Consider the following 24438-nt stretch of genomic DNA (forward strand, 5'->3'; position numbering starts at 1 on the left):
AACCCAGAAACCACTTTCCCATTGTATTCTGTCTGGGGGCTAACCACAAGAATGAGAGTCGTGCACAGCCTAGCTCCAACCATCAGAAGGAAGTACTGGGCTCCTGTCAGACTGCCTGGCTTTGCATCCCAGCTCTACGTCTTGACTGTGTCCTTGGGCAAGCTGCTTGACTTTTCTGTGCCTTGTTTCCCCTAGAGGGGCACTAATACTACTTCATTAAGTGTGCCTGGAGATTAAATGAGATTTCATATGCTAACACTTAACACAGTGGATGCCCAGTCTGCACAAACCCTTGGGAATTGTTAGCCATCTCTGGAAGGAGTCATGCCCAGTCCAGAAAGTACAGCTGGGCCTTGAAAACTGAAAACTTTGATTGTGCCTACCCCTGTGTGCAGCTGGCATCTTCTAATTGCACATGATCTTGAGAGGCAGCCTGCCCAACGTCCGCAGAATCACTATGCTGCCACAGTGCCCTCCCGCCCCGCCTGGAGGGGGCTCTGCCCAAGCCAGCAGGTAACTATGAATAGTAAGACCTTTAAGCTGTCATTGTCACAGAAGAAAACACACACACTTAGTGTTACAGGGATTTTTATTGTTTAAGACCCAGTCATGCATACTAAAATTACATGTTTTCACCACTTGGACTTAGAAAATGCACTAGAAAAATAAACTTTTGGTCAAAACAAACGTGAAGTAGATGAATCCACTACTATGTGTCCCTAAACTCAAAGCCAAATGGAATTTCAGTGTGAAGTGAGGAATGAACCAGTGGCTGACAAACTCCTCAGAAAATTAGCCCACCTCCCACCCTGTCAGGATGCTGTCAGGGGATCTTGGCCCCAGAGGCAGGTATTTCACTTGTAGCAGGTTACTAACTGCTAGGTCAAGAGGCTGTGGCGTATCCACAGGAATCACCAGTGGCAGCTGACTTACTCCCTGACTACCGTGCCGCCCAGTGAGAAGAAAGGAAAAGCAGCTAACTGGCAAAAGTGAATCATCACTAGTATCTCCATCCACAGGTCACGCTGAGCTTTTCCCATGGAGCAAGTGCTGTTGAGTATATGACTGAGGACATCTGTTCCTTAAGGCAAACGATTTCTAGTCAAGTGAGCAGAAAGGAATTTACTTTGGATTTACAAAATTTACATCCCAATGCTGAGGCCTTACCAGGATGGGCACCTTTCTTGAAGTTGATGTTTTCTGTTTCGTATATCCACACCTCTCATGCCACTGGAAAGCCACACTTACATCATTAGCTTAGGTAACATTTTATTTCCTCAGTGAAAAAAAAGTTTCAAAGGAAACCTTAAAAGCTTGTAAACTTTAAAATGAGGAATGACAATGGGACTATCGCTCTGCCTACCCACATGAAAAAGTTACCCATGACTGATCCAAGACTCAGATGGCATTTAAGGGAACTTCCCACCTAGGGAGAACCCTGAAAATCTGGATCTCACAGGAATTGAGGAAAAATACCTCTTACTGCCCTGACTTTCTCTGTAAGAAGGTACTATCTTGTGCCTGAAGAGTTTGTTAAGCCTCTTAAGGACGGGTGGCTCCTTGTGAAAGCAGGATGAAGTACGGAGGAAGCTAACACCACTTTTGCCAAGAGCAAGTAAACCCAAAGAAGGGAAAGCTAGGGTTGCACTTTCAGCTGTTTCTGTACATTTCTTCCAGCCTGTCCCTGTGAAAGCAAAAATAGGATCCACAAAAAGGCACAATTACAGAATTTTGTGTAGAAGAGGGAGAAAACCCCCATATTACCTAAGATTACAGATTAATTCAGACCTGCATTTCCTAAATAACCCAGATTGTGAGGGAGAAGGAAGGGAGCCTCTCAAGAGAGAAAGTACAGTGTACTTGGCGGTAAAGCCAGCTGTTGCCAGGAACAAAGGGTTGAGAGTTCCGAGTAGAGTCGGATCACCTTTACCATGTAATTTCAGGAGTGTGAATTGAGTGGCTCATCCAAGACCACATAGCCATGTAAAGCTGGAACTCAGGTATGATACACTCTTCCTTTCCCTTCCCTACACACTAACGTGAATTTAGAGAAAATTTAGTTTTCAGGTGTTTGTGACACAGGCTAGAGCTTTTTCCTGAAAGAAATACTCGCAGATTCTGATGCTCAGTTAGGTGTGTCAGTGTGTTCCCGCTGCTGCATAAGGTGCGCTGCCTGCCTCCTAGCCATCCCCCTGCCCTGCTGGGGTGACTTTACAAACACCCGGTGGAGCCACGTGAAGGCTGTCTTCATTTTCACCCAGGGAAGGTCCTGGTTTTTGCAGCTTGATCCAAACCTCCTGAGGTGCCAAAATGATCTCTCTTTGGAGCCAAAATAAAGCACAGGAGCTCCAGAAGACAGACAAACCTTGGCTCTGACTCCTTTTAGAAGCTGAACAACGTGGCTCCTTGGTCCGGCTGGAGAGGCCTGGGAAATGGGCAACATCCTGGTTTTAGAGATACTCCTCTTTGTGCTGACCGTCCCTCTGTTAAGTCACTGAGACAGAGGCAATTGGCCAGGAATGCAGTGCAGAGTCTAAACCTTGGAATCCTGGTGTGGTTGAGAGATTCACTTCTCTGCCTCACTTTATTTTGCTTAGTTTTTTAATCTCTTTCCTCTTTAGAATGAAACCCTCTAATTAGTTCTCCCATCCAGGCAATTAGATTCTGAACTCTTATTTAGCTATCCCAACTTGTCCCATTTAGAACTTTTCAGCAATGCTGGTCATGCCAGCATTGTCAGATGGAAGCACAGGCAGCCAGGGATGTGCATTTTGGCACTTCCAGCTCCACCATGTCCCTATAGGATCCAGGGTTAGTATGCGTGGTGAAGAGAGCCTTCCCTAGAATTGGCACTAACGAGGTAAGGAATTTCATCAACTTTTCCAGACATTTTTAAAAGTGCTATAAAGATGAACAGCTTGTGAGCAACAGACTGGCCTTTGAATTTCAAGGTACTGTCCTCTCCTAATGGAGCTGTCCACCTTGCCAGGTGGCCTAGTAATGCACAGAGAAGGGACACATTGTACTTGTCACTGTTTAACACCATAATTTGCATGGAATGAATATGAAAGGAAATAGGTCAAAAGCCACGAGATGAACCACCTTAATATGATGTTTGGGCTAAGGCTAAATTCTTGACAAGAAGAGTCTAAAGTGCTGAAATGCAGAACTAACATTCAGTCTGGCTGGATGAACTAAAGTCTGTCCACCCACACCAGAGAGAGAAACTCAAGTGTGCTTGGGAGAGTGGGGGTCCCAGCAGTAACCGACCCTTGTATTCATTTCCAGACACCAAAATTTAAGAATCCCAAGTAATTTGACCATTCCCCTGTTTGCCAGGTTTATAATATATCACCAGAGCTTCAGGGATGGAAGGAGTGTATACAAGAACCTGATGATCTCTCACCTGCCCTCACAAAAGCCATCCTTTGCAAGTTTAATCCTCACTACAAAAAAGGATGTTGATATTGCTGAGTCCCAGGTAAATGTTCATCCTGGTTTCTTTAAAAGCAGGGCCAAATATTGATAGCCCTCTTAGAAAGACCCAGATGTACCACAAAAAACAGGATTCAACACTGCATCTGAACAGTCATCTTTCTAGGCAGAAATCCGAAGTCTAACATTCAATAGCTAAATGAAATCCCAGAACTTCACCAGCCAAAAGGGTCCTAAGCATCATTTCATCCCATCCCATTTTACAGATGAGAAAGCTGAGGCCCACAGAGGCCCAGGTCTTATCCACAGTCATACCTCTGGGGGTGGAGCCCAGGTCTCGTAATATTTAAGCCAAAATTCTTGGAGCTACACAGGCCTGTAATGCAGTATTTTTGGTTGAGAAATATCACACACCTCCGGGATCCCGTATGATTCTGCTGAGAACCAGGGCTAAGGCCTTGTGTGTCCAGGAAAGCTTGTGTCTATTGCAAGAGTCACCCAATGAATCCCAGTGGTGCTTGGACGTCTCTGGCACTCGAATTGGATTTGGATCAGGAAGTGCTGCTTGAATCCTGATGCCTGGGGTGACTGAATTAAGGTACTTTCAAAACCCAGGAATGGCAACAGGCCTGGACCTCAAACTTGAAGTTTCTGATGAGCAACAGAGGTCTATATAGTCAGGATTCATGTCAAAGACACAAACTCCCATAGTCTCATGTGTGGCCACCCTGCAGGCTTGGCTGAATTATTTCATAACAAGCACAAATTACACTGACTGGCCAATTGGGTCATTTTCTCCTGGAACATGGGACCCAAGTGACTTTGGTCCTGACTTCCCTTGCTTTGAGATGTATAGGAGCCAGATAGAACTTCCAGATTAATGTTTGCAAATTGGATTCCAAATGTTTGGAAATCCCTGGGATATTTTCCACATCTTCATGTACTAATACAAGTAACCCAGGGTTCACCCCATGGCTCACCCTCAGAACTGGGCAGGCTTTTCTTCCCTGCTGCAATTTAATACAAGGAGCAAAACCTCAAGTTCTGCTTGTGCCTCTCCAAAGAAAAAAGGAAAGGATTTAAAGAAGGTGGCACTCACAGGGGACTGGCTAATAACAGGAGTACAGCTGTGATTTCACAGCCCTCATGGAGTCATCACACTGCGTGTCTGAGGTCAGCCCTTCGGACAGCGGGGCCTCGCCCAGGATGCTGTCAAAGGCAGGGACAGGTTGGCAGAACTCTCTCACAAAGTCCTCCTCCGAGGCCAGCAGCACCGCGTTCCAGGCAGAGATGTCCAGCTCTCCAGCCGTGCCCCCATATTCCTTGGGGAGAATGCTTCTTGGAAGGTTTGTGTGGAGAGAGTTCAGGTCAGACCCATGGAGGAAAAACTACAGGGGAATGAAATGAAAACACACACGTCCTCAGGCTATCAGTAATTCAGGAGCCTGCGCCACAGTAGGTGCTCATATCACTATTTGTTGGATGAATAAAGGAATGGTTGGTGGCCACTTTACCCTTCCAGTTCCTGCAAACTGCTTGAGGACAGTTTAATTCTCTTTTCCTTATACCTCATGCCCTATTGGCTGATCCTTCAAGATATATCCAGAATCTACCCAGTTTGCTGCCACCCTGATGGTACCATGCCACCATCACTTCTCACCTGGATTCCCACGACAGTCTCCAACCTGGTGTCCCTGCTCACACCCTTAGCTCTGTTCACTGTAAGTCAGACCATGTCATCTTCTGTGTACAACATTCTGGTGCTCCCATATCACACAGACTAAAAGCCGAAGTCCCTACAGTGGCCCTCAGGGCCCATCACAATCTGGCCCCTGTTACTTCTCTGCCTCCTCTTTGCCCTCTTCCCGTTGGCTGCTCCTCCAGCACACTGGGCCTGCTGCCACCTCAGGGTCAGGCCAATGCTGGTCCCTCAGATATCTGTAAGGCTACAACCCTCATCACTTTGAAGTCTTTGCTCAAATGCCAACTTCTCAATGCCACCTATAATCCCCCTATTGAAGCCTATGACCCTCTTCTCCTTTTCACCACTTACTATATCCCCTTTCTCTCTTTTATTTCTCTCCACAGCACTTACCACCTTCTAATACTAGAGCACATACATAATCTGTTGTCTATGTGTCTGGAATGTGAGCTTCCTGGGGGCAAAGATTTTGGTCTGTTTTGTTCATCTAGAACGTACTTGTAAATAGTAGTTGATCAACAGATATTTTTGAATGGATGAATGAACATAGGAAGGAACAAATGAACAAGATGATGGGCCACAAAGAAAGTCATTTCACAGATGTAAAAGACCTGGTCCAAAGGCTGCTTTGGTAAAAATAGGTTCCAAACAGGATCTCCAGATACCAACATGGGTAAAACAGGGAGGCCACTAAATCAGCAGTTCTCAAACTAAACTGAGTCACCTAAGGAGATTTTAAAAGCACAGATTCCTGGGCTCCACCCGTGAACTGATAAGTTAAACTCGAGGGAAAGGGCCTAGGAATCGGATCTGGATTTTACATTCTCTCCCTTGCAACCTTGAGAAGATTCTCCATGTTTCCTCTTTGAAAAGGAGTATAAAATTCAAGACCTAATCTTTGGAGTGACCACAGTGTTCCTAGGCCTAGGGACAAAGGAGAAAAGGAGAAAAATACCACCTATCACATTTGAAGTACAATATTGGGAAAAGTTGAAAGCAGCTTTTTGGGGCTTAGAAAGAAAAACCATCATTATTAAAGTGCCATCTACCCTTTCTGATAAGAGTTAAGCTAAAAGCTCACATATCTTATAAACCTTGAATTACTCTACAAACTAGAGTGAGACAACACTTCAGGTAAACGGAAAGACTTAACTAGCCTTTTTAAACCCCAGGGAGCTGTAATACGAAATTGCTGTAACTCTTTACAACTCCCTGCCCAATGACTACCCTCTTCAATGTCCCTTTACACATAAAATACAATGTTGGTTCACAGTGCCCAGGCCAGGATATTAAGAAGTCTACACAATTTTAGAACAGGGAAGCTCTTACGATAATCCTGGCTCTGCTCTCTCTACTGTCAAATATTCTTACTGATTTCATCTAACCTTCATGGAAAGAATTGTTCATTTATTTTACCTGTAACCCTGTACTTTCCAAATCAGTAGTCCCAGGGTAAAAATAACAAACTAAGATAAATGTATTGATGTCACAAAAAATATATACATGTCACAAATAAGGGAGAAAAAAATTAAAGTATCTTAAAACAATAGGACCGTCACTTACTCTGTTCGCTATTTTCTCCTTCAGAAATGGTTTAATGATGGCAAAAATGCCTTTAAATATTCGAGGTTCATTCACCACATGAACTGCTTTTATCCGAATGGGGAAACCATCCTGTGGGGGAAGGGAACAGGCTGTTAGCACATGTGGAGTGTCTGCAACTATCCACTCCCATTTAAATCTTCATTTTAGGCCCCAATATCAGTCTGATCTGATTCTTGTGGCCTCGTCCAACACAGCCTGAGTTGGGGCTAAACAGGAAGGCAAGCCTCAGGGAGAGTCCCTCTAGGAACCCAGAGCTGGGTTAAGAGAGAGTAGGGCAAACGAGTGGAGAGCTGGTCCTCTTGTGGCAAGAAATGGTCTGACCCTGTATGGGTGGATCTAGCAAGTATCAGACCTGGATCAGTGGGGCCCAAAGTCTGTTTCTTAGAATGGTATTAAGTGTGAGACAAAAAAGGGTTCCATGGTAGGTAAACAAGTTTGAGAAACACTAGATTAAATACAATCAGTCTTCCTTAACTGCAGGACTATTCAGAGCTTTTACTATGCAAATGTTTATGGTAAAATTGGCAAGAAAAGGAACAAGCTACACCGCATCCCCCAAATTTACTAATCCTGGAAATTTTTCTCCCCCCAGATCGTCTTACAGGTCTAGAAAAATACTGATCCAAACTCATCTGGACACTGAAGCCCCCCAGTATTTAGCAGGGGCATCCAAAGAGGAGTGGAAGCCAAGGGGAGCTGGAGTACTGGCACGTATCTGATCACAACCAAATGTGACCCTCAAGTTTTAAGTAATCAGCCTGGTGAACAGTAGGGGCTCACACACTGTGAAATTCCATGAGGACTGTTGTATCTCTGGTGCCCCCCACAGCTCACGAGAGACAGCGCCCCATGGGCTGGGTCAGAGTGCAAGAGTTTTCAAAGCTGTTGGAGCTGAGAGACCTGGGCCAGGCCACCCTCCAGTCCTCAGTTTTCCCATCTATCAAAAGGAAAAAAATCCTTCCTGCCTTGTCCCTCTCACTGGATTCCCTGAAGGACTGAGTGGGTTATAAGGACTGTGAAAGTGCTTTGCGAACCATTCAACCCCGAGCAGACACATAAGGAGCTTTACAGTTCCCAGCAATTCAAGCCTTGCAACGCAGAGCAAGAGATATTAAAGTATCTGGCCAAAGCAGTCTAGCAGTGCTCCATGGCCCCAGGTCCTGTAGAAGGCAGAAGAGGCTCTACCACCTCAGGTAGAAGCATTTCTTTGGTTTTTTGGTCTCATGCCCTAAAGCTGTTCTTGCCCAGAATGAAGGTTCCTCAGTAACTACTGGAAATCCTGATGAGAATGAGTGGTAAGTAGGAGTTTTACATTTCTTCCCATAATGCTTTTGTATTGTGCTGATTGTAGGAGTGGGAGGTCAGGTTTGTGTGTAACTTGAGATCAGCTATAAATGGTCAGTGCCCCCAGGAAGGCCACAACAACCACAGAACAGACAGACAACAAACAGGGGCCATACCTGAAGGATGCCAATCACCTTTTTGGCTATAAAAGGACCGAAGTGAGATGCTTTTGATAAGCTCACTCCTTTGTAGTCTGCAAGAATTACAATTCCATTCACCTGGGTTTCTTCAGATTGAATGAGTTTTTCTAATGTCAAATATACAGCTCGGATGTTTTCAGTAATTGGGTAGTTGCTTGGTATCCATCTGTCTTAAGGTCATAAGAGATGGGTGGTACGTTACAGAAATGAATACAAACAAGTAATTAGACAGGCTAAGATTTATCTCCTTACTAAAAACTTTAAAAATGGAAAAGAAAGATACCCTGCTGGCATGATTCTGTTTAGGACAGTAAATGGGACACCCTAAGCAGCAGCTGTGTTTCTTAACTCTAAACACAGTATCACATTCTGAAATGGAAATGCCATTAAATGTTGAAATTAAAGGCATGAGCTCTGAAGTCAGACACCTCTGGGGGTGTGAATCTTACCAGCTGTGTGACCTTGGGCACGTTGCTTTCTCACTCTGGCCTACATCTTTTCAGTAGAATGGGATAATAATACTTACCATAATGGACATCTGTGCCTTCTGCCCTGCCATCAGGTGTGTCCCCTGATCTTCATACCACCACCCTGGTTTTCCTTGGTGAACCACCCCTTCCCATGTTAGCCATGCAGTTTGGGTAAAACTGACTTGACTCCTCGCTCCAGATGTGGGCTTGGCCAGTCTGGGTTTGACATCCTCCTGGCCGCAGTGTGTGATCCAAGCCAGGTCAAGCAGAGCTAAGGGGACTTAACTCTGGGACCCTGGCCCATTGGAAAAAAAAGATCTCTCTTTCCTCTTAGAGTGGTGAGGCTGGAAGCCTGAGACTCAGGGGCCCCGTGAGGTCAGAGCTAGCCTGAGAATGAAGCCACACCAAGGACAGCAGAAATGCAGACAGCTTTCCAATGGCATAGTTGGAGCAAATTCCCCTTTCCAGGCCAGATGCTCCTTTAGTACTCCCCATATAATTAAGGAGTCTTTCCTTTCTTTGGGAAAAGATGAAAATGACACCTTTTACCTGTTAACCACTATTCTCAAGAACAGTCAACCAAGATCTGTGTGTCCCTTTCTTAGAAAGATAAAACTTCATGATCGCCACCAATGTAATATGTGCAAAATTACTATGAAAAAGATCTCTGTCCAAAATTATGCCAGCTTGCTGTTTTAATGTTGTTGCCAATTAAACCTGCTTCTACAGAACTGGATGTCATCCCTCTCAATCACATATGTCTCAAAAGAGATTATGAAAAGCAAAGTCAATACCCTGTTGAGAACAAAACCTTCTGAGCATGCGCCTCTTGAGGGTAAGTTGGTAGGGAGGGGGTCTAGATCTGCTCCAGACATACAGGGGCAATATTTCATCTCATAAGCAAAGGGGTGAAACCACTCAAGGAAAGAGCTGAAATCACTGTGGTCATATCTGACACTGTTTTGTAATGTTCTTATGAGTTGAGTGCAGAGGAGCAGCAGAAAAACCCTCTGTTTTTTTCTCACTGGTTTCTAAGTCTCCTGGTGCCCTGAAATTGCCACTGCATCACTTGTTTTAAAATAAACACCCCTCAGGCATAAAAATACAAATACATTATGATTTCACTCATTTGCAGAATATAAAGACAAAGCAAAACAGAAGGAACAAAATAGCATTAGACTCACAGACACTGAGAAGTGACTAGTGGTTACCAAAGGGGAAGGAAGGGGGGTGGAGGGTGGGGGAGGAGGACTATTGAACCACTGTGATATACATTTGATAAAATAAAATTAAAAACAAATAAATTCTGTCCAAATTTCCTAATTTTGGAAATTGCCTAAAATAGGTAAAACAGTTGACACTGTGCATGGTTCATAGGAAAGACTCAAGAGAAAGGTTTAGTCTCCAAAGAAGGTTTGGTAAAATGACTAAAAGAAAGGGTGATGTGGGGCTTACTGGCAGAGTCAAGTGTGCGAAGGTTTCCAGCCCCATCAGGCTTCCGTTCAAGAGGAGTTTGTCCGTGTGAGCAAAAGAGGGCTGCCAGTACGTCCTCATTTTTCTGGCTTGGGTGGGGAGCATACTGCTATCTTACTTTCAAATTTTTTCTCAGCTCTGGTCTGATGGAAAACGTTAAGGCCTTGGGTGGAGGGGAGAACACAGAGTGCCTTGTGCATTTGGTGTCATGGGAGAGAATGGAATGACGGGCCAGAAGGCCCGGGTCCTAACATCCCTTGACCACTGTGTCAACCAAAACATTCCCACACATTTCTGAATGCCTTGTGGGGGAGGGGACAGGGAGCTGTCCCCAACTGAAAGCTACTGTGCCAAAGAAAGGCAAGCTGTTCTGATTACTGTCATGAAGCACTGAAATCAGAAAGTGAATCTAAAGAGAATCTTTACAAGAGCTTAACAAAGTAGAGGAAAGGAAGGGGGGGGAGGAGGAGGAGGAGGAGGCACTTGGAAGACAGACTCCTCTCCAGCTGTCTGCCCAGCCCACGTCCCTCACCTACTTACAAAGGAGGGATGCGGCTGGGGATCCTGGTGGCCTTGCTTGGACCCTCAGCCCACCAGATTCTCAACCCCAGGAAGCTGGCATCTTCAGTGAAGGAACTTAGTTGGGTGGCCAGGTACACCTGGCAGCTAAAGGGTGCCAGATCTGGCCATGTGCACAGAAGCAGCAAAGGCCAGTCTACAGAGAGAAGAGTGAAGAAGAGAGGGAACAGACAGCAGAAATGTGTGGCCCAGAGATACACAGGCTGCCAGGCAGGGTAATGGCCATCTCAGCTCCTCCATTTCTGATGGGGGATGAATTGGAATCTGGTTCTGGGCTCCAGGGCCTACTGAGAGCTATTGCACCTTCAGCTCACTGTTCTGTGAGATGCATCTGTCTCCATAGACTAAATCCTCCCTTTTTTCTTAAGCCAGATTGAGTAGGTTTTTGTCATCTGCAATCCAAAGAACCTTGACTAATACAAAGAGGGGACAAAAGAGGAGAGGGGAAGAGGGTGCTGGACTGACACCTCCCAAACAGAGAGACTGTCCCCACATGCCCCACCACCGTCTAGGGCAATACCTGGGCGGATGCAGAGGATATGGCAGCCCCGGGGGTCGGTGTGGGGCAGCACAGTGAGGAATCCAGAAGCGAGGACATCTTTTAAGGCCGACGGCTTCAGGTTATTGAAGACTTCAGGCCAGCTTCTCCTGCAGCTGTGGTAGTTGATCAGAAGCTGCAGGGCCCGGTCATAATCAAACTTGCGGGCTCGGAGGAAGCGCAGCAGGAAGGCGTCGTCCAGAGAGGTGCTCAGGTTCGGGTACTCCTTATGCACCATGTCACGGAGGGCCTGGACATCACGGAGCCTCCACTCCGGCTTCTCCTGCAGCTCTTCCTTAGCTTTGGTGACCAGTTCTTCTGTCAGCGAGCACACATAGCCAGGAGGCTCACGTGGTGGCGGCAGCTCATTTTCGGAAAGTGAGGCCGCAGAAGGGCTGGTTCTCAGAGAGTCACTTTCTTCTGACATTAGCAGTCAAGATCCCTGTCAAACCAGAAGCCCGAGCAAAATGAGTAAAGCCCAGCACTGCACATTTCGCACCCCGGGGTGGCACGACAGAGGGACAGTGACACTTCCGTCAAGCCAAGGAAACTTGGAGCAGTGGTTCTCAACTTGGGGAATGAACTGAATCCCGACCACATACACAGGTCGAACGCCATAGACTGAAGTAAGTTAGAACCTCTACGGAGGCAGCCAGGCAGCCACAGAAGGAGACACACTCATCAGCAAACACCACGGCCTCACTTACAGGAGTGTGAGTGGGTGCTCAACCTCACTTGTAATTAAAGAAAGGTGATTTTAAAACAACTCTGAAATTCAGATTGGTACAAACACAAAGTGAGCATTCTGATATGCTTGCCGTTGGTGGGAGAGTAAACTGATACAGCCTCTCTAGAGGGCACTTAGTCAATTTCTGTCAAAATTTAGAAACACATGCCCTTTGGCTCAGCATACCAATTCCAGGACATACACTTCTATGTGCGAACAAAATATACACACAAGGCTGATCATTACAAGTACGATTCTAATAGGAGAAGACTGGAAACACTTTATACCAGTTGGACCCTGGTTAAATATTCTATGAAGTACTCAGTCATGATATTTATTCAGTCAGGAAAAGGAATTAAGCAGATCTTTATGAACTGACACATTAAGCAAAATGAAAGTAGGTTGCAAAACTATGCATAAAATAACTATATATTTAAAAAATATGTATATATACTTGTGAATACACCTAGAATTTCTGGAAGGAAATACCAGAGAACTGTTATTAATGGTTCCCTCTAGGGAACAGAACTAGACAGTTGAACATTTAAGGAGGGATAGACTTTTTACTGTACTTTCGGATTTTTAACCACCTATGTGTGGCTGTGAAACTGGGCTGATCACATCTCTGCTGGGGTGGAGCATAACTGAGAAATGGCCCCAGCTGCTGTCCCTCTGGTCCACCTTTCAGTGGATGCTACACTTTCCACAGACTGTCCCCAGCCAATGACTGAGTAACACATGGGACTCTTCCAACAGGTAACTGCCTCGAGGGCTCCCTGTCAGCTTGGCGGGGGAACCTTTCAGGGAACTGCACTACAGTCCCAGACCTTCTGCCCAAACCTCCCTCCCAGGGGCTGGACTTGTGTCGGCAGGTGAAGGCTCTCCCTGACTTCTCCAGATCCCTTCCCTTTTATGTTTCACAGGCATTGCCTCCAATAAATTTCTTGCATGCCTAATCTCACTAGTGTGTACTGCTTAGAACATCTGAATGAACTTCTTGAAATTTTCTGAATGAAAAACAGAAACAAAACAGCTGCCTTAGATATTGCAGGAATAAGGCAGCAGCAGGCTGCCAGTTTCAAAGCCAAGCTCTTGTGCCTGGGCTGTCACTGATTTCTGACTCAACAAGGCAGGCAGGGACCATCTTAGGGGTCTGTGCGCATAGCCAGTGACCAGGTCACTCCCTCTAAATCTTAGTTCTGCCTACTCTGTGCCTTGTGTTCTAACCTCCAGCCCCACCCAGCTTTTCTCACTTCCTCCCAAAGGTGTGGTGTCTTGTGCACATCCTGTTTCCTCTGACTAGCATGCTCTTCCCTCAGTCCTTCACCTGACCAATACCGATTCACCCTTAAGTCCCAGTTAGATGCCACTTCATTCATTCAAAAACACTGAGCACTTACTGCGTACCAGGCCTTCCAGGCACTGGGGATACAATAGTGAACACAACAGTAACAAACTGTACCTTCTTTGAACTTAGATTCTAATAGGGGAGACAGATGATAAGCAAAATAAACTATATAATCTACTAAAAAATGGTGAAGGCAAGAAAATAAAGCAGGGCAAGGGGTTGGATGTACCTGGAGATAGGAGCTACAATTTTAAATAAGGTGGTCAGGGAAGGCCTCACCCAAGTGGTATTTGGCAAAGATGGAGGAGATAAGGGAGCAAGTCATCAGTTATCTGGGGTAAGTGCAAAGCCTGAGGCAGGAACATACCAGGCTTTATTGGGGAATGGTAAGGAGGCCAGTGTGGCAAGCGCCACATGAGCAAGGTGGAGAGTATTAGCAGATGAATTTACGGAGTACGGGCTTTGTGGGCCAGTAAGAACTCTGACTTTTACTCTGAGTTTGGTGGGTGCCATGAAGTGTTTTGAGTAGAGTGTGACAGGATCTGATTTATATTTTAAAAGGATCGCTTGGTTGTCTTACCAATGGACTATAAGGGGATAAGGACAGAAGCAGAGACCATTCAGAGGCTACTGCAATAATCCAGATGAGAGATGATAGTGCTTGAAGAGGGAAGCCTTCTCTCACTCCAGGCCTGGGTAGGAGCCTCCCGTCCAGGAGCTCTCTGGCACCAAGAGCCAATTTGTTTGTAATTGTCTGCAGGCAATTTCTGAGCAACATCTATACCTGTCTTGTGTATCACCCTAAACCCAGCACCTGACAGGATGTCAAACGCATAGTCTGCACTCCATAAATGTTTATTGAATGAGTTTAATCTGCTTGGCAGAGGTTTGCTGAGTGAGGAATGGAACCACCATGGTTCACAGGACCCATGACTTGTCTCCATGGGAGTTACCAACAGATGCCTGAAATCCCACTCCAGTGCTTACTTCAGACACAGACTACAGTGTCTGTGGGCTGCAGGCCTCAAAGTCCCCCTCCAGCCTCTCTCCCTCTCAATGTACATTAAATGCCAGCCAAAACAAACTAATGACAGACCATTATGAGAATACCTCGAGCATCTCTCATACCTCTGCCTGGAATTTCCTCTCTTTGTTTCCAAAAGACAACTCATCACCTTCCAGGCCCAGCTTAAATGTCACCTTCTCTGACTCCCTCAGGGTGATTCCTTCTAAGTTTCCAAAGCACTGGGTTCCTATTTCTCTTGTAGAAATTGCAGTCCAGTGTTTACATTATTGATCACTTATGTGTCAGCTATTGTGCTCGTAATGGCTGGGGACACAACCAACAATATAATTCTTTGCCTTACCAAGCTTAGGTCATAGTGGGATGATGAAAAGAGATAATATGTACTTGAGGGTTTTATGCATCAAGCATTGTGACAGGCACTTTATATCCACTTCTCATTTAATCTTCATAGATCTGGTGAGAGCACAATCACTTTTACCATTTCACAAAGTAGAAAACTGTCCACCAGGATGTAAATTTCATGAAGGCAGACAACTTGCTGGCCACATTCATTGCCATCCCCAGTCCTTGGCACATGACACAGGGTACTCGTAAATATTAGCCTATGATTTAAGGTTAAGTGATGGCCCAAGGGTACACACCTAATGAGGCAGAACAAGGATGTGTTTATCCCCGCTCTGGGCTCTACACCCCACCTGGAGCTTCTTGTTTAATCTCTGGGGCCTCAGCAGTGTCAAGCACAGAACAAGACTCAGTCACAGTCTGGTGAATGGGCTGATGGGTGGACATGTATATGGGTGCGAACACCATTTGTTAGGGTGAAGCCGGGAATCTTCCTCACCTGGGGCCCATCATTTTGTGAGCATCACCTTCCTCCACCCCCACCCTACCAAAGGGAGGTCAGGCAGCCACCTCTCCTGGGGCCTTGAAGACCTCCCGTCCCAGCGAAACCTTCCGAGGCCCCCCACTTCCGGCTGTCACCCTTTCCCCAGGTGTCCCCATTTCCTGGGGTCCCTCTTCCGGTTAACCCTCCCTCTATGGGGTCCCGCTCCCCAGCCCCGCCCCCAGGGTACACGGAAGGGCTCGCGGGCACTCACCGGCCCGGCTACGGGGCGGAGCGCGGGTCAATCGGCAGCGGGAGCCTCGTCCGGCAGCGCGCACAGAACCGACCCGCACTCCCTGCCCGGCCGGCCCGGCCCCTCGCGCCGGAAGTGACGTGCAGGGCGTGGAAGGCGGTCGCCGCCCGTGAGTGCGCATGTGCGGGGTGTCGCCGCAGGGCTGGTTGGCTGGCCCCACCTGGCGGCTGCACTCCGCCCAGTGAGCGGAACCTGGGGAGGCGTGTGGTGGGAGAGCAGGGAGCGCCAGCGGGCTGAGATGGGAAAGATGGGGAAACTGAAGTCCAGAGAAGAAAGAAAGCTGCGGTTTTCAGAGAACATACTACAATGTACCTGCTGTTTTGCATCCATTGTCTTATTAAATCCTCATACTTACGGAATTCCCTTATTTCATGATGAGAAACTGGCAGTTTCTGGTCATTGAAAGAAAGGGTTTCAAACCTACACTAGGGATGAGCATTCCAGGATTCTTCCCACGACAGCTGCCGTCAGGACAGGCTGCTCCAAAAGGGGGGGATTCCAGGCCAGGGTATATCTGTCATTGGCTGAGTGATCTTGGACGCGTCCCATTTTTCCTTGGGTCTCGGTTTCTTTCTGCATCTGTAACATGATTCCTGCTCTGGAATCCTGACTCAGTGATCACTACTAATAATTTGCTGCTTTAGGGTTCACCAGTCCCCCTTCAGAAAATGGTAAGTTTGGAAAAGGCTTTTACCAGTACCCACCCCTCGCCAAAAACACATATTTTGTGCAACAACTTGAAGACAAATCGTTTAGGTCCCTTTTTTTAAAAGTAAAGAGACTAAACCATTTCTAGAGAGAAATTCTGTGATCTAGAAGGACTCAGAGCCTTAGCTGAGCTTTAGCTGTAGGCAAGAGATGGCTGTAAGGATCTCTTCCCTTCCCTACTCCAGGGGTAAGAGAAGTCCAGGGAGCTGGGAACTCACCCCCGAGGGCTCCTGGAACTTGGCAGCTTCTACCGGATGCTAGATTGGGAGGCGGGAGGAAGAGCCTGAGGTTATGAATTTTGACTCCTGGTCTGGCTCCACCACATCTTAGATAAAATACAGAACACTCAATTAAATTTGAATTTCAGATAAACAACAATTTCTTCTTAAATATAAATATATCTCATGCAACATTTGGGTTATAGTTACACTAAAAAAGTACTGCTTTCTATCAGAAGTCAAATTTAATAGGGCATCCTATTTCATAGGGTTTTCCTTCCCCTAAATCTATGTATTATTTTCTTACTGCTGGTATAACAAATTATTACAAATTTAGTGGCTTGAAACAAACAAATATATTCTATTATAGTTCTATAGGTCAGCAGTCTAAAATCAAGGTGTTGGCCTGGGAGAATCCATTTCCTTATTGTTTTAACTTCTAGAGGCCACTTGTGTTCCATAGCTCATGGCCCCTTCCTTGAATCACTTCAACTTGTTACTTCTGTTCTCACATGTACTATGGACTCTAATCCTCTTGTCTTCCTCTTTAAATTAAAAAAAATTTTTCTTTGGCAAAAACACAATATGAGATTTACTCTCTTAGCAAAATTTTAAGTATACAATCTATTGTTAGGCTGTGGATACAATATACCCTGCCTCCCTCTTTTTTTTGATGTTCATTATTATTTTATTTTATTTTGCTATTATTAATGTACAATTACATGAACAATATTATGTTTACTAGACTCCCCTTATTATCAAGTCCCCACCACATATCCCATTACAGTCACTGTCCATCAGTATAGTAAGATGCCATAGAATCACTACTGGTCTTCTCTGTGTTGTACTGCCTTCTGTGTGCCCCCCCCCCCATATTATGTATGCTAATCATAATGCCCCTTAATCCTCTTATCCCTCCCTTCCCACCCATCCTCCCCAGCCCCTTTCCCTTTGGTAACTGTTAGTCCATTCTTGGATTCTGTGAGTTTGCTGCTGTTTTGTTCCTTCAGTTTTTGCTTTGTTCTTATACTCCACAGATGAGTGAAATCATTTGATTCTTGTCTTTCTCTGCCTGGCTTATTTCACTGAGCATAATACCTTCTAGCTCCATCCATGTTGTTGCAAATGGTAGTATTTGTTTTCTTCTTATGGCTGAAAAATACTCCATTGTGTATATGTACCACAGCTTCTTTATCCATTCATCTACTGATGGACACTTAGGTTGCTTCCATTGCTTGGCTATTGTAAATAGTGCTGTGATAAACAGAGGGGTGCATATGTCTTTTTGAAACTGGGATCCTGCATTCTTAGGGTAAATTCCTAGGAGTGGAATTCCTGGGTCAAATGGTATTTCTGTTTTTAGTTTTTTGAGGAACCTCCATACTGCTTTCCACATGGTTGAACTAATTTACATTCCCACCAGCAAGGTAGGAGGGTTCCCCTTTCTCCACAACCTCACCAACATTTGTTTGTCTTTTGGACAGTGGCCATCCTAACTGGTGTGAGGTGATATCTCATTGTGGTTTCAATTTGCATTTCTCTGATGATTAGCGATGTGGAGCATCTTTTCATGTGCCTGTTGGCCATCTGAAATTCTTCTTTGGAGAACTGTCTGTTCAGCTCCTCTGCCCATTTTTTAATTAGCTTATTTGCTTTTTGTTTGTTGAGGTGCATGGGCTCTTTATATAATTTGAATGTCAACCCCTCATTGGATATGTTATTTATGAATATATTCTCTCATACTGTAGGATGTCTTTTTGTTCCATTGATGGTGTCCTTTGCTGTACAGAAGCTTTTTAGTTTGATATAGTCCCACTTATTCATTTTTGCTTTTGTTTCCCTTGTCCAGGGAGATATGTTCATGAAGAAGTTGCTCATATTTATGTCCAAGAGATTTTTGCCTATGTTTTTTTCTAAGAGTTTTATGGTTTCATGACTTACATTCAGGTCTTTGATCCATTTTGAGTTTACTTTTGTGTATGGGGTTAGACAATAATCCAGTTTCATTCTCTTACATGTAGCTGTCCAGTTTTCCTGCCTCCCTCTTAAAAGGAGTTATGTGATTACATTGGGTCCACCCAGATCATCCCTCATCTCAAAATCCTTAATTTAATCACACCTGCAACGTTCCTTTTACCATATAAGGTAAGATGTTCAGACGTTCTAGAGATAAGAACAAGGAAGTCTTCTGGATGCCTTATTCAGCATGCCTGCCCCAATTTGGCAACCTTATTCCCAGCTATGTGACTTTGGTCAAGTCATTCAAACTTCCAAAGCTTCTGTCTAGTTTCTCATGGGCAAAAAGCTAATTAAATAAACTCATAAAAGGAAACACCTTGCTCCATGCCAGGAAAAGAATTAAGTGTTTTTACAAATGGCAGTTCTTCTGGCAAAGAGCAAGGGAAGATCTTGTCCAAACTGCAGTGTCTTTGGCACTGGAATAAACCTCTATCCTCAACCCAGACTGTGGTGCAGCTGGTGGTACCCAAAGCCCAGGGTGCAATCCCAGACACTGACAGCAGGAGGAGCAGAACACCCATCTAGAACCTGGTCTTGGGGCAGGAGAGGGTTGGAAGAGAATTCAGACGCCCTGGAAGTCCCTGCCCCATTACTCAATTGAATCCCATTACTTTTTATTCCTCCCAGTGCTACATTTTGTAGAACCACATTATCTCAGGATTAGAAGAGTCTCAGATAAACAATGACAACAAAGAGTTTCCATTTTTTGAGGGATTATATATGTCAGACGCTGTGCTAAATAGTTTCTTGTATGATTTCAATTATGACATATTACAACTCTGTGAACAGCCAGCTAGGGTCCTTCCGTCTACCCAAGGAAACCCGAAAAGGGGAAGTCACTTGCCTAGGGGCCCTTTTCAGTAACAGAGCTGGACTGGAGCCAAGTCTGTATGATATCACAGACCCAAATTTTACTTTGCCTTGGAGGTGATGTAAACCTGCCTCTTTATTTTCACAGGTCAGGAAACAGGCTCAGAGAGGGAGAAGAAACTGCCTGCGGAGCTATGATGACTTCATGGTTGACTTGGGATTTGAACTTCTGTCTTCTACATTTCTGCCTTGGACACTCAGAAGTAGGAGACTCTGAACCATGCCTTGAAGAGGCTCATTTCTTCATGTGTAAAATGCAGGGGGTGGGGATGCCCCTTGTTTAGGAGGTCCTTAGCAGGATGCAAAAATGTTTGTGTCCGTTTTCAATATTCTAATTAGTAGTGGTAGTTTCAGTTGTTATTCTGAGACTGTTTTGTGTTTAAAGTGGGCTAAGGCAAATCAGTAATTATAGAATCTTTCAATTTTATCATCTATGTCCTTGAAAACCAAGATATATATATTTGTACATAATATACCTGAAAGAAGAGAGGGGATGTGAACTCAACAGTCCAAGCAGGTAATCTGGACCTGAGTACCACCTTTTGAATAAGCCCACCCACCATCTCAGAGAGACCCAGGTGTTGTCTTACCTAGGCTACAAGCATTCTCCCCAGGACACGTCAGCAAGCAACAAGCCCACCTTTTCCCTGACCCCTCCCCTCAAAGAGCTCGCCAAAAAACCTGGCCATAAAAAGCCTCTTGACCTGTTAGAGACCCTCTTTCCTTTGTTCTGCTGACCAGGACGGAGGGGTCCCTCTCAGGTTCAGCAATAAACCTGCTTGGACTGTTGAGTTCTCATCCCCTCTCTTTTTTCAGTACCTGTATCTATATTTATATAAAATACCTAGTTCTATCCACTAAGAAGGTCTAAAAAGAATGACTAATCTGGTAGCAGGGAGCATACCTAGGATTCTGGTTATAGTCTTTAAATGTCATTTTCTATTTAAAAAAATAAAGGGAACTCTTGGAGAAATTGCTGATGCTAGATCTGTAGCAGGAAATGTTTAAGATGAGCCTGGAATATCTTGTTATTTCAGATAATCAGGAAACTAACTATCAAAGGCTGTTAAAAGGACTTGGAAGCCAACCTGAAGATGGTGTAATGGTGTAATTCCAGCTGCAACAAAGGTAACTGCAATTGATCTGAACTCACCAAATATGTTTCAATCCCTGAGTTCATAACTATATTCAGCAAACACACTAATTGGTCACCTTCTGAGTTCGTAATGACATTCAGCAAAAACACTACAGGGAACAAATTACATTCTTTAAAACTAGGTAAAGGAAGGAAAGAATCAAGTATTTATCTCACCTTTCCTATATGAACTGTACCCCTGGGTAACCAGAAAACAGAGTAAGAAAAAAATCTTCTTATAAAGTTACTACAATTAATACATGAAAACAAAACGATACCATATTGCCATTTTGCAGCCTGCAATGAATTAATGTATTTAGCCCTTGGACACAAAAGCAGCTAACATCAAAAAAGAGCAAACTCCAGCCGTGTATGTGCTTATTGATAAAAGAACCCAGAACCCTCTGTAACATGCCAAAGGGATGGACCTGGGTCCGATCCAGCTGTTCATTTGCAGGAAACACAGAGGCCAAAAGGCCATGTTGATCTGCACTGTGAGGATGCAATAGACAAAAGCCAGATTTTGAGAAACTCCATAGGTTAGGCAGCCTGAAGTTTTTAACAGATAAACTACAAGGAAAAGAAAGAGATATAGAAAGAACCTATGGATTAAGAGAAGCTTTAAAAGACTCACTGTGTTTTTTAAAAAATGGGCAAAACTAAAATATAATGTCTAGGAATGCACACTCCAATGATTAAGCCATTAAGAAATGTGAGGAATTAATTACTACAAAAATCAGGTTAGTGATTACTTCTGGGGAGAAGGGCTGTGATTGGAATGGGGTACCTGGAGGGACTTATGAGGTGGCTGGCGAAGTTCTATTTTTTGACCTGGGTGGTGGTTACAAGGTGTTTGCCTAGAAATAACCCACTGAGCTACAAATTTAATTTGTATGATTTCCTCCATCTCTGGTTTGTTTTACAATATAAAGGTTTTTAAAAATGAAAACAAAATTTAAAAAAATGAAAACAGAAATACCTACTTCTGTGTGTGTGTGTGTGCACATGCGTGTACACATGCCCATATACACAGATATGGATATACGGCTTCTGGGAGCACCAGGTACATAGTAGATGCTCACTAAATATGAGTTCCCTTCCCATTAATTCTGTCAAACACCCATACCTGTGTGATTTCAGCATCATTACTAACTTGTGTAATTAAAAACAGTTAATGCTCATTAAGTGATTGTTGTGTGCTAGTGACTGTTTCCTAGCTGAAACAGTCCTAATCTAACTGAGTCCCCATGACCCTGTTGTTTCTATTTTACAGTGAAGAAAAGCACACAGTGAGACTCAGAGAGGTTACCTGTGGCCACACAGAAGAGAGTAGAGCACTGGTTTTGAAGCCAGGCAGTCCGGCTCCCAGCCTGTGCTCTCGTGCACAGAGTGCGCACCTCAGCATTTCTTACATGGTGCCCACTGCCCTGTTTGCAACCTCTCCCAGGTATTGAGTGCCTGCCAGTGTATGCACCATTGCTTCACACACATTACCTGAATCTCACAACAACCCTACAAGGTGGGGTTACTTCTTAGTCTATATTTGACAGACAGGAAACCTGAACTCAGAAGAAACTTGCCAAGAGTAAACGGCAGTGTCAGGGCTTGAACTGTAGATGGGGAGGGTTCATACTCTGGCCCTTGGGATTCTAAAGAACAAAATGTTCCATACTTTTAAACAAACAGATGCTTACCTGGTGGATCTGACCCAGTCTGAGGTCGTGGGTTGCCCAGCCAGCTGTCCGGAGCCTGACTTGGCTTGAGAAGTGTCCAGAATAAGGCTGGGAGAAGTCAGGGGCTTGGCAAGTGCCAAACATGCCTGACCCCGGGCGGGGGGGCCATGCGAAGCGTGTGACCCTTGGGCCTATTATGCCTCAAGGAGCCAGAGACTTCTGTTATTTGGGTGCCATCCTTTTGCTCACAAGCCTCAGAATCTGGACCCAGAATAGAGGTGCCACCTCGCTGAGAGTGAGATAAAAACATGTGCAGGACGGACTAGAAGATATCCCAGAAGAGCTGAGAACCCAGCTGTGTTATTCTGGTCACACATTGATTTTCTAACCTGAGTCAGCATGACTGCTTGAAAGCACAGGCTGTCCTCTCTATTTCCAGGGTCTGAGATCTCGGCCTGGCTGAAGCATTTCCAAAACAGGGCCTGGGAAGGTAAGGGACAATTAAGGGACTGCTCCACCAGTACCAACCTAAGAGCCTGTGCAGCCTAACATCTGGCAGGACTGAATTCTTACCAAATGCCAGGCTCTGTGCTATGCAGTGTGTATGTATGCATCCACACAGCCAACCTCGTGGAGACACTGTTGGGTAGGGGCACTTATGAGTACCATTTGGTAGGTGACAAAACTGAGACCCAGGGAAGAAAATCACTAGTAAATGGTCACACAGAGATGGAGTTGCATGTCCGTGATTGTGGAGTCCTAGAGAGTCAGATCTGGCAATGCTCTGTAAATTCACTGTGTCACTCTGTCCGCACAATGACCCCGGGTGGGTAAGTATCACCACCTCCATGAAGAAATGGGAAAACTGAGGCTTAGGAAGTTGGATGGGGCCACTCAAAACCTTTATATGGATTATTACCTGCGTATTCACCCACAGTTCTGTAATGGAAAGAGGGGACAAGGAATCCTTTGGGGGCCTTCTTGGAAGAGTGGAATGGGCTTTTCTAGGAGGGGACTCTTTGGGGAGCTCAACGTGACCCCTGTGTGAGGGCTTAGTGGTCTGGGGGAGGCAGGGACATGGAGAGGCTGGGTGAAACAGGTTGCTCAGATGCACTGATGAAGGAGCTAGAGAGTAGGGTGTGCTGAGGTCAGTCCACACTCCCAGGTGCTGCAGAGTAGTGGCTGTTTGAGGGTTTCCATGGCCCAGCACGGGCAGAGAGCACCTACACGGGGTCAGCTTGGGTCCTGTCCCATAGGGCCTCATGGAGGGGCAGAGAAGTGGTGGCAGCCAGAAGCTAGAGTTGGATGATGGCGGATTCCTAAGGGCTGAGGAAGGGGTTGCTAGGGACGCCCAGGAGGAGAAGTGCATCCATCAAGGTCAAGCGTGAGAAGGGCCTGCAGCAGTGGCCACCTCCAGGAGCCTATAACAGCATCCTGTGACAAAAAGGGGCAGCTTTTAATGTCTGCTGGATCCAGAGAGCTCAGCGTCCGTCAGGATGGCGGCAGGTCAAATGAGACCCTCTCCTCTCTGCCCTCTCAGCCCCACTTGGGGGGAGGAGGAAGGAAAAGAGAAGAGGGACCCACACCATTCCCCCCCACAGTAGGCTGCCAGCCTGCAGTAGGACCAAGCAGGGTGAGGAGAGAAGGTTTCAACCCAAGTCAAGCTGGAAATTTTGATTTTGTAACTTGACTGGACATTCTAATTTCTAAATTCATGTTGTGTTTGCCTCCTAAAGTGACCATAGAACTGTTTCTTGAGAGTGAGTGGAAGAGTAATGGGGATGTTTGTACCTACTGGCAGTGAAAACATCACTCCCCAAATACATTTTAGAAGGGACAATGGGAGACAAAAATAAAGGTTACGTTTTAATTATGTCACAGGTGGATTTGTTCGACATGCTGATTGCAGCAGGATGGAGAATTCTCCAAAAGAAGCCTGGGAAGTGAATATTCCAGAATGCCCTAGAGCTTGTTTCATTAGGTAGACAAGTAGTATGGGTGCCTTGGGAACCTCTGGAGTTCTTTATGGGGTCAGTACTCCCACCCCAGTAGATGTTTCAATTGTTGGTTTCCAATAGCTTACTGTTTCTCCTTCTCCTGAGTATCATGACCTTGGAAGGCACTTCACCCAAAAAGTTCTCCCCCTCACCCACAGAGTGGCTTGCATTAGATGGCCAGCTTATGCAGAGGTATAAAGGCTGGCCTCCTTGCAAGACTTGACCTGAGACTATATCTTTGCTTGGTTCTCTCCCCTAATAAATCACATGTGCCTAATCCCTGCCTCAGGCTCT

The 24438-nt window shown here is 45.3% G+C and overlaps 2 protein-coding genes across 4 annotated transcripts in view; one reads left to right on the forward strand and one right to left on the reverse strand.

Moving 5' to 3' along the window:
- Window positions 1-8208, forward strand: part of SERINC3 (serine incorporator 3) — a 29651-nt gene extending 21443 nt beyond the window's left edge. Inside the window, exon 11 of the mRNA XM_017677785.3 lies at window positions 7335-8208. The gene's annotated coding sequence lies outside the window, so the exon portion shown is untranslated. The remainder of the gene's footprint in view (window positions 1-7334) is intronic.
- TTPAL (alpha tocopherol transfer protein like) lies at window positions 1096-24438 on the reverse strand. Of its 3 annotated transcripts, XM_037012946.2 has the most exons (6): window positions 15486-15677; window positions 11269-11728; window positions 8203-8396; window positions 6701-6811; window positions 4535-4823; window positions 1096-2425 (listed from the first exon to the last, which is right to left on the reverse strand). In XM_037012946.2, the coding sequence occupies exons 2-5, from the start codon at window positions 11711-11713 to the stop codon at window positions 4545-4547; spliced, it is 1029 nt and encodes a 342-aa protein (XP_036868841.1). In that variant the 5' UTR covers window positions 11714-11728; window positions 15486-15677; the 3' UTR covers window positions 1096-2425; window positions 4535-4544. The 3 variants fall into 3 exon arrangements, with proteins under 3 accessions (XP_036868841.1, XP_036868840.1, XP_017533275.1); XM_037012945.2 differs by lacking the exon at window positions 15486-15677 and adding an exon at window positions 22169-24438 and having other exon boundaries at window positions 1096-4823; XM_017677786.3 differs by having other exon boundaries at window positions 1096-4823; window positions 15486-15676.

This window comes from Manis javanica, chromosome 5 (assembly GCF_040802235.1).
Source record: "Manis javanica isolate MJ-LG chromosome 5, MJ_LKY, whole genome shotgun sequence".
NCBI lineage: Eukaryota > Metazoa > Chordata > Mammalia > Pholidota > Manidae > Manis > Manis javanica.

What these genes read in the sequence shown, in the direction of transcription:
- TTPAL (XM_037012945.2), bottom strand. Translation starts at nt 11,713, where the DNA reads ATGTCAGAAGAAAGTGACTCTCTGAGAACCAGCCCTTCTGCGGCCTCA. An exon ending in TATCCTCTGCATCCGCCCAG is followed by an intron (nt 8,397 to 11,268) that starts GTATTGCCCTAG and finishes TATGACCTTAAG; the next exon opens with ACAGATGGATACCAAGCAAC. An exon ending in AGGAGAAAATAGCGAACAGA is followed by an intron (nt 4,824 to 6,700) that starts GTAAGTGACGGT and finishes ATTCCCCTGTAG; the next exon opens with TTTTTCCTCCATGGGTCTGA.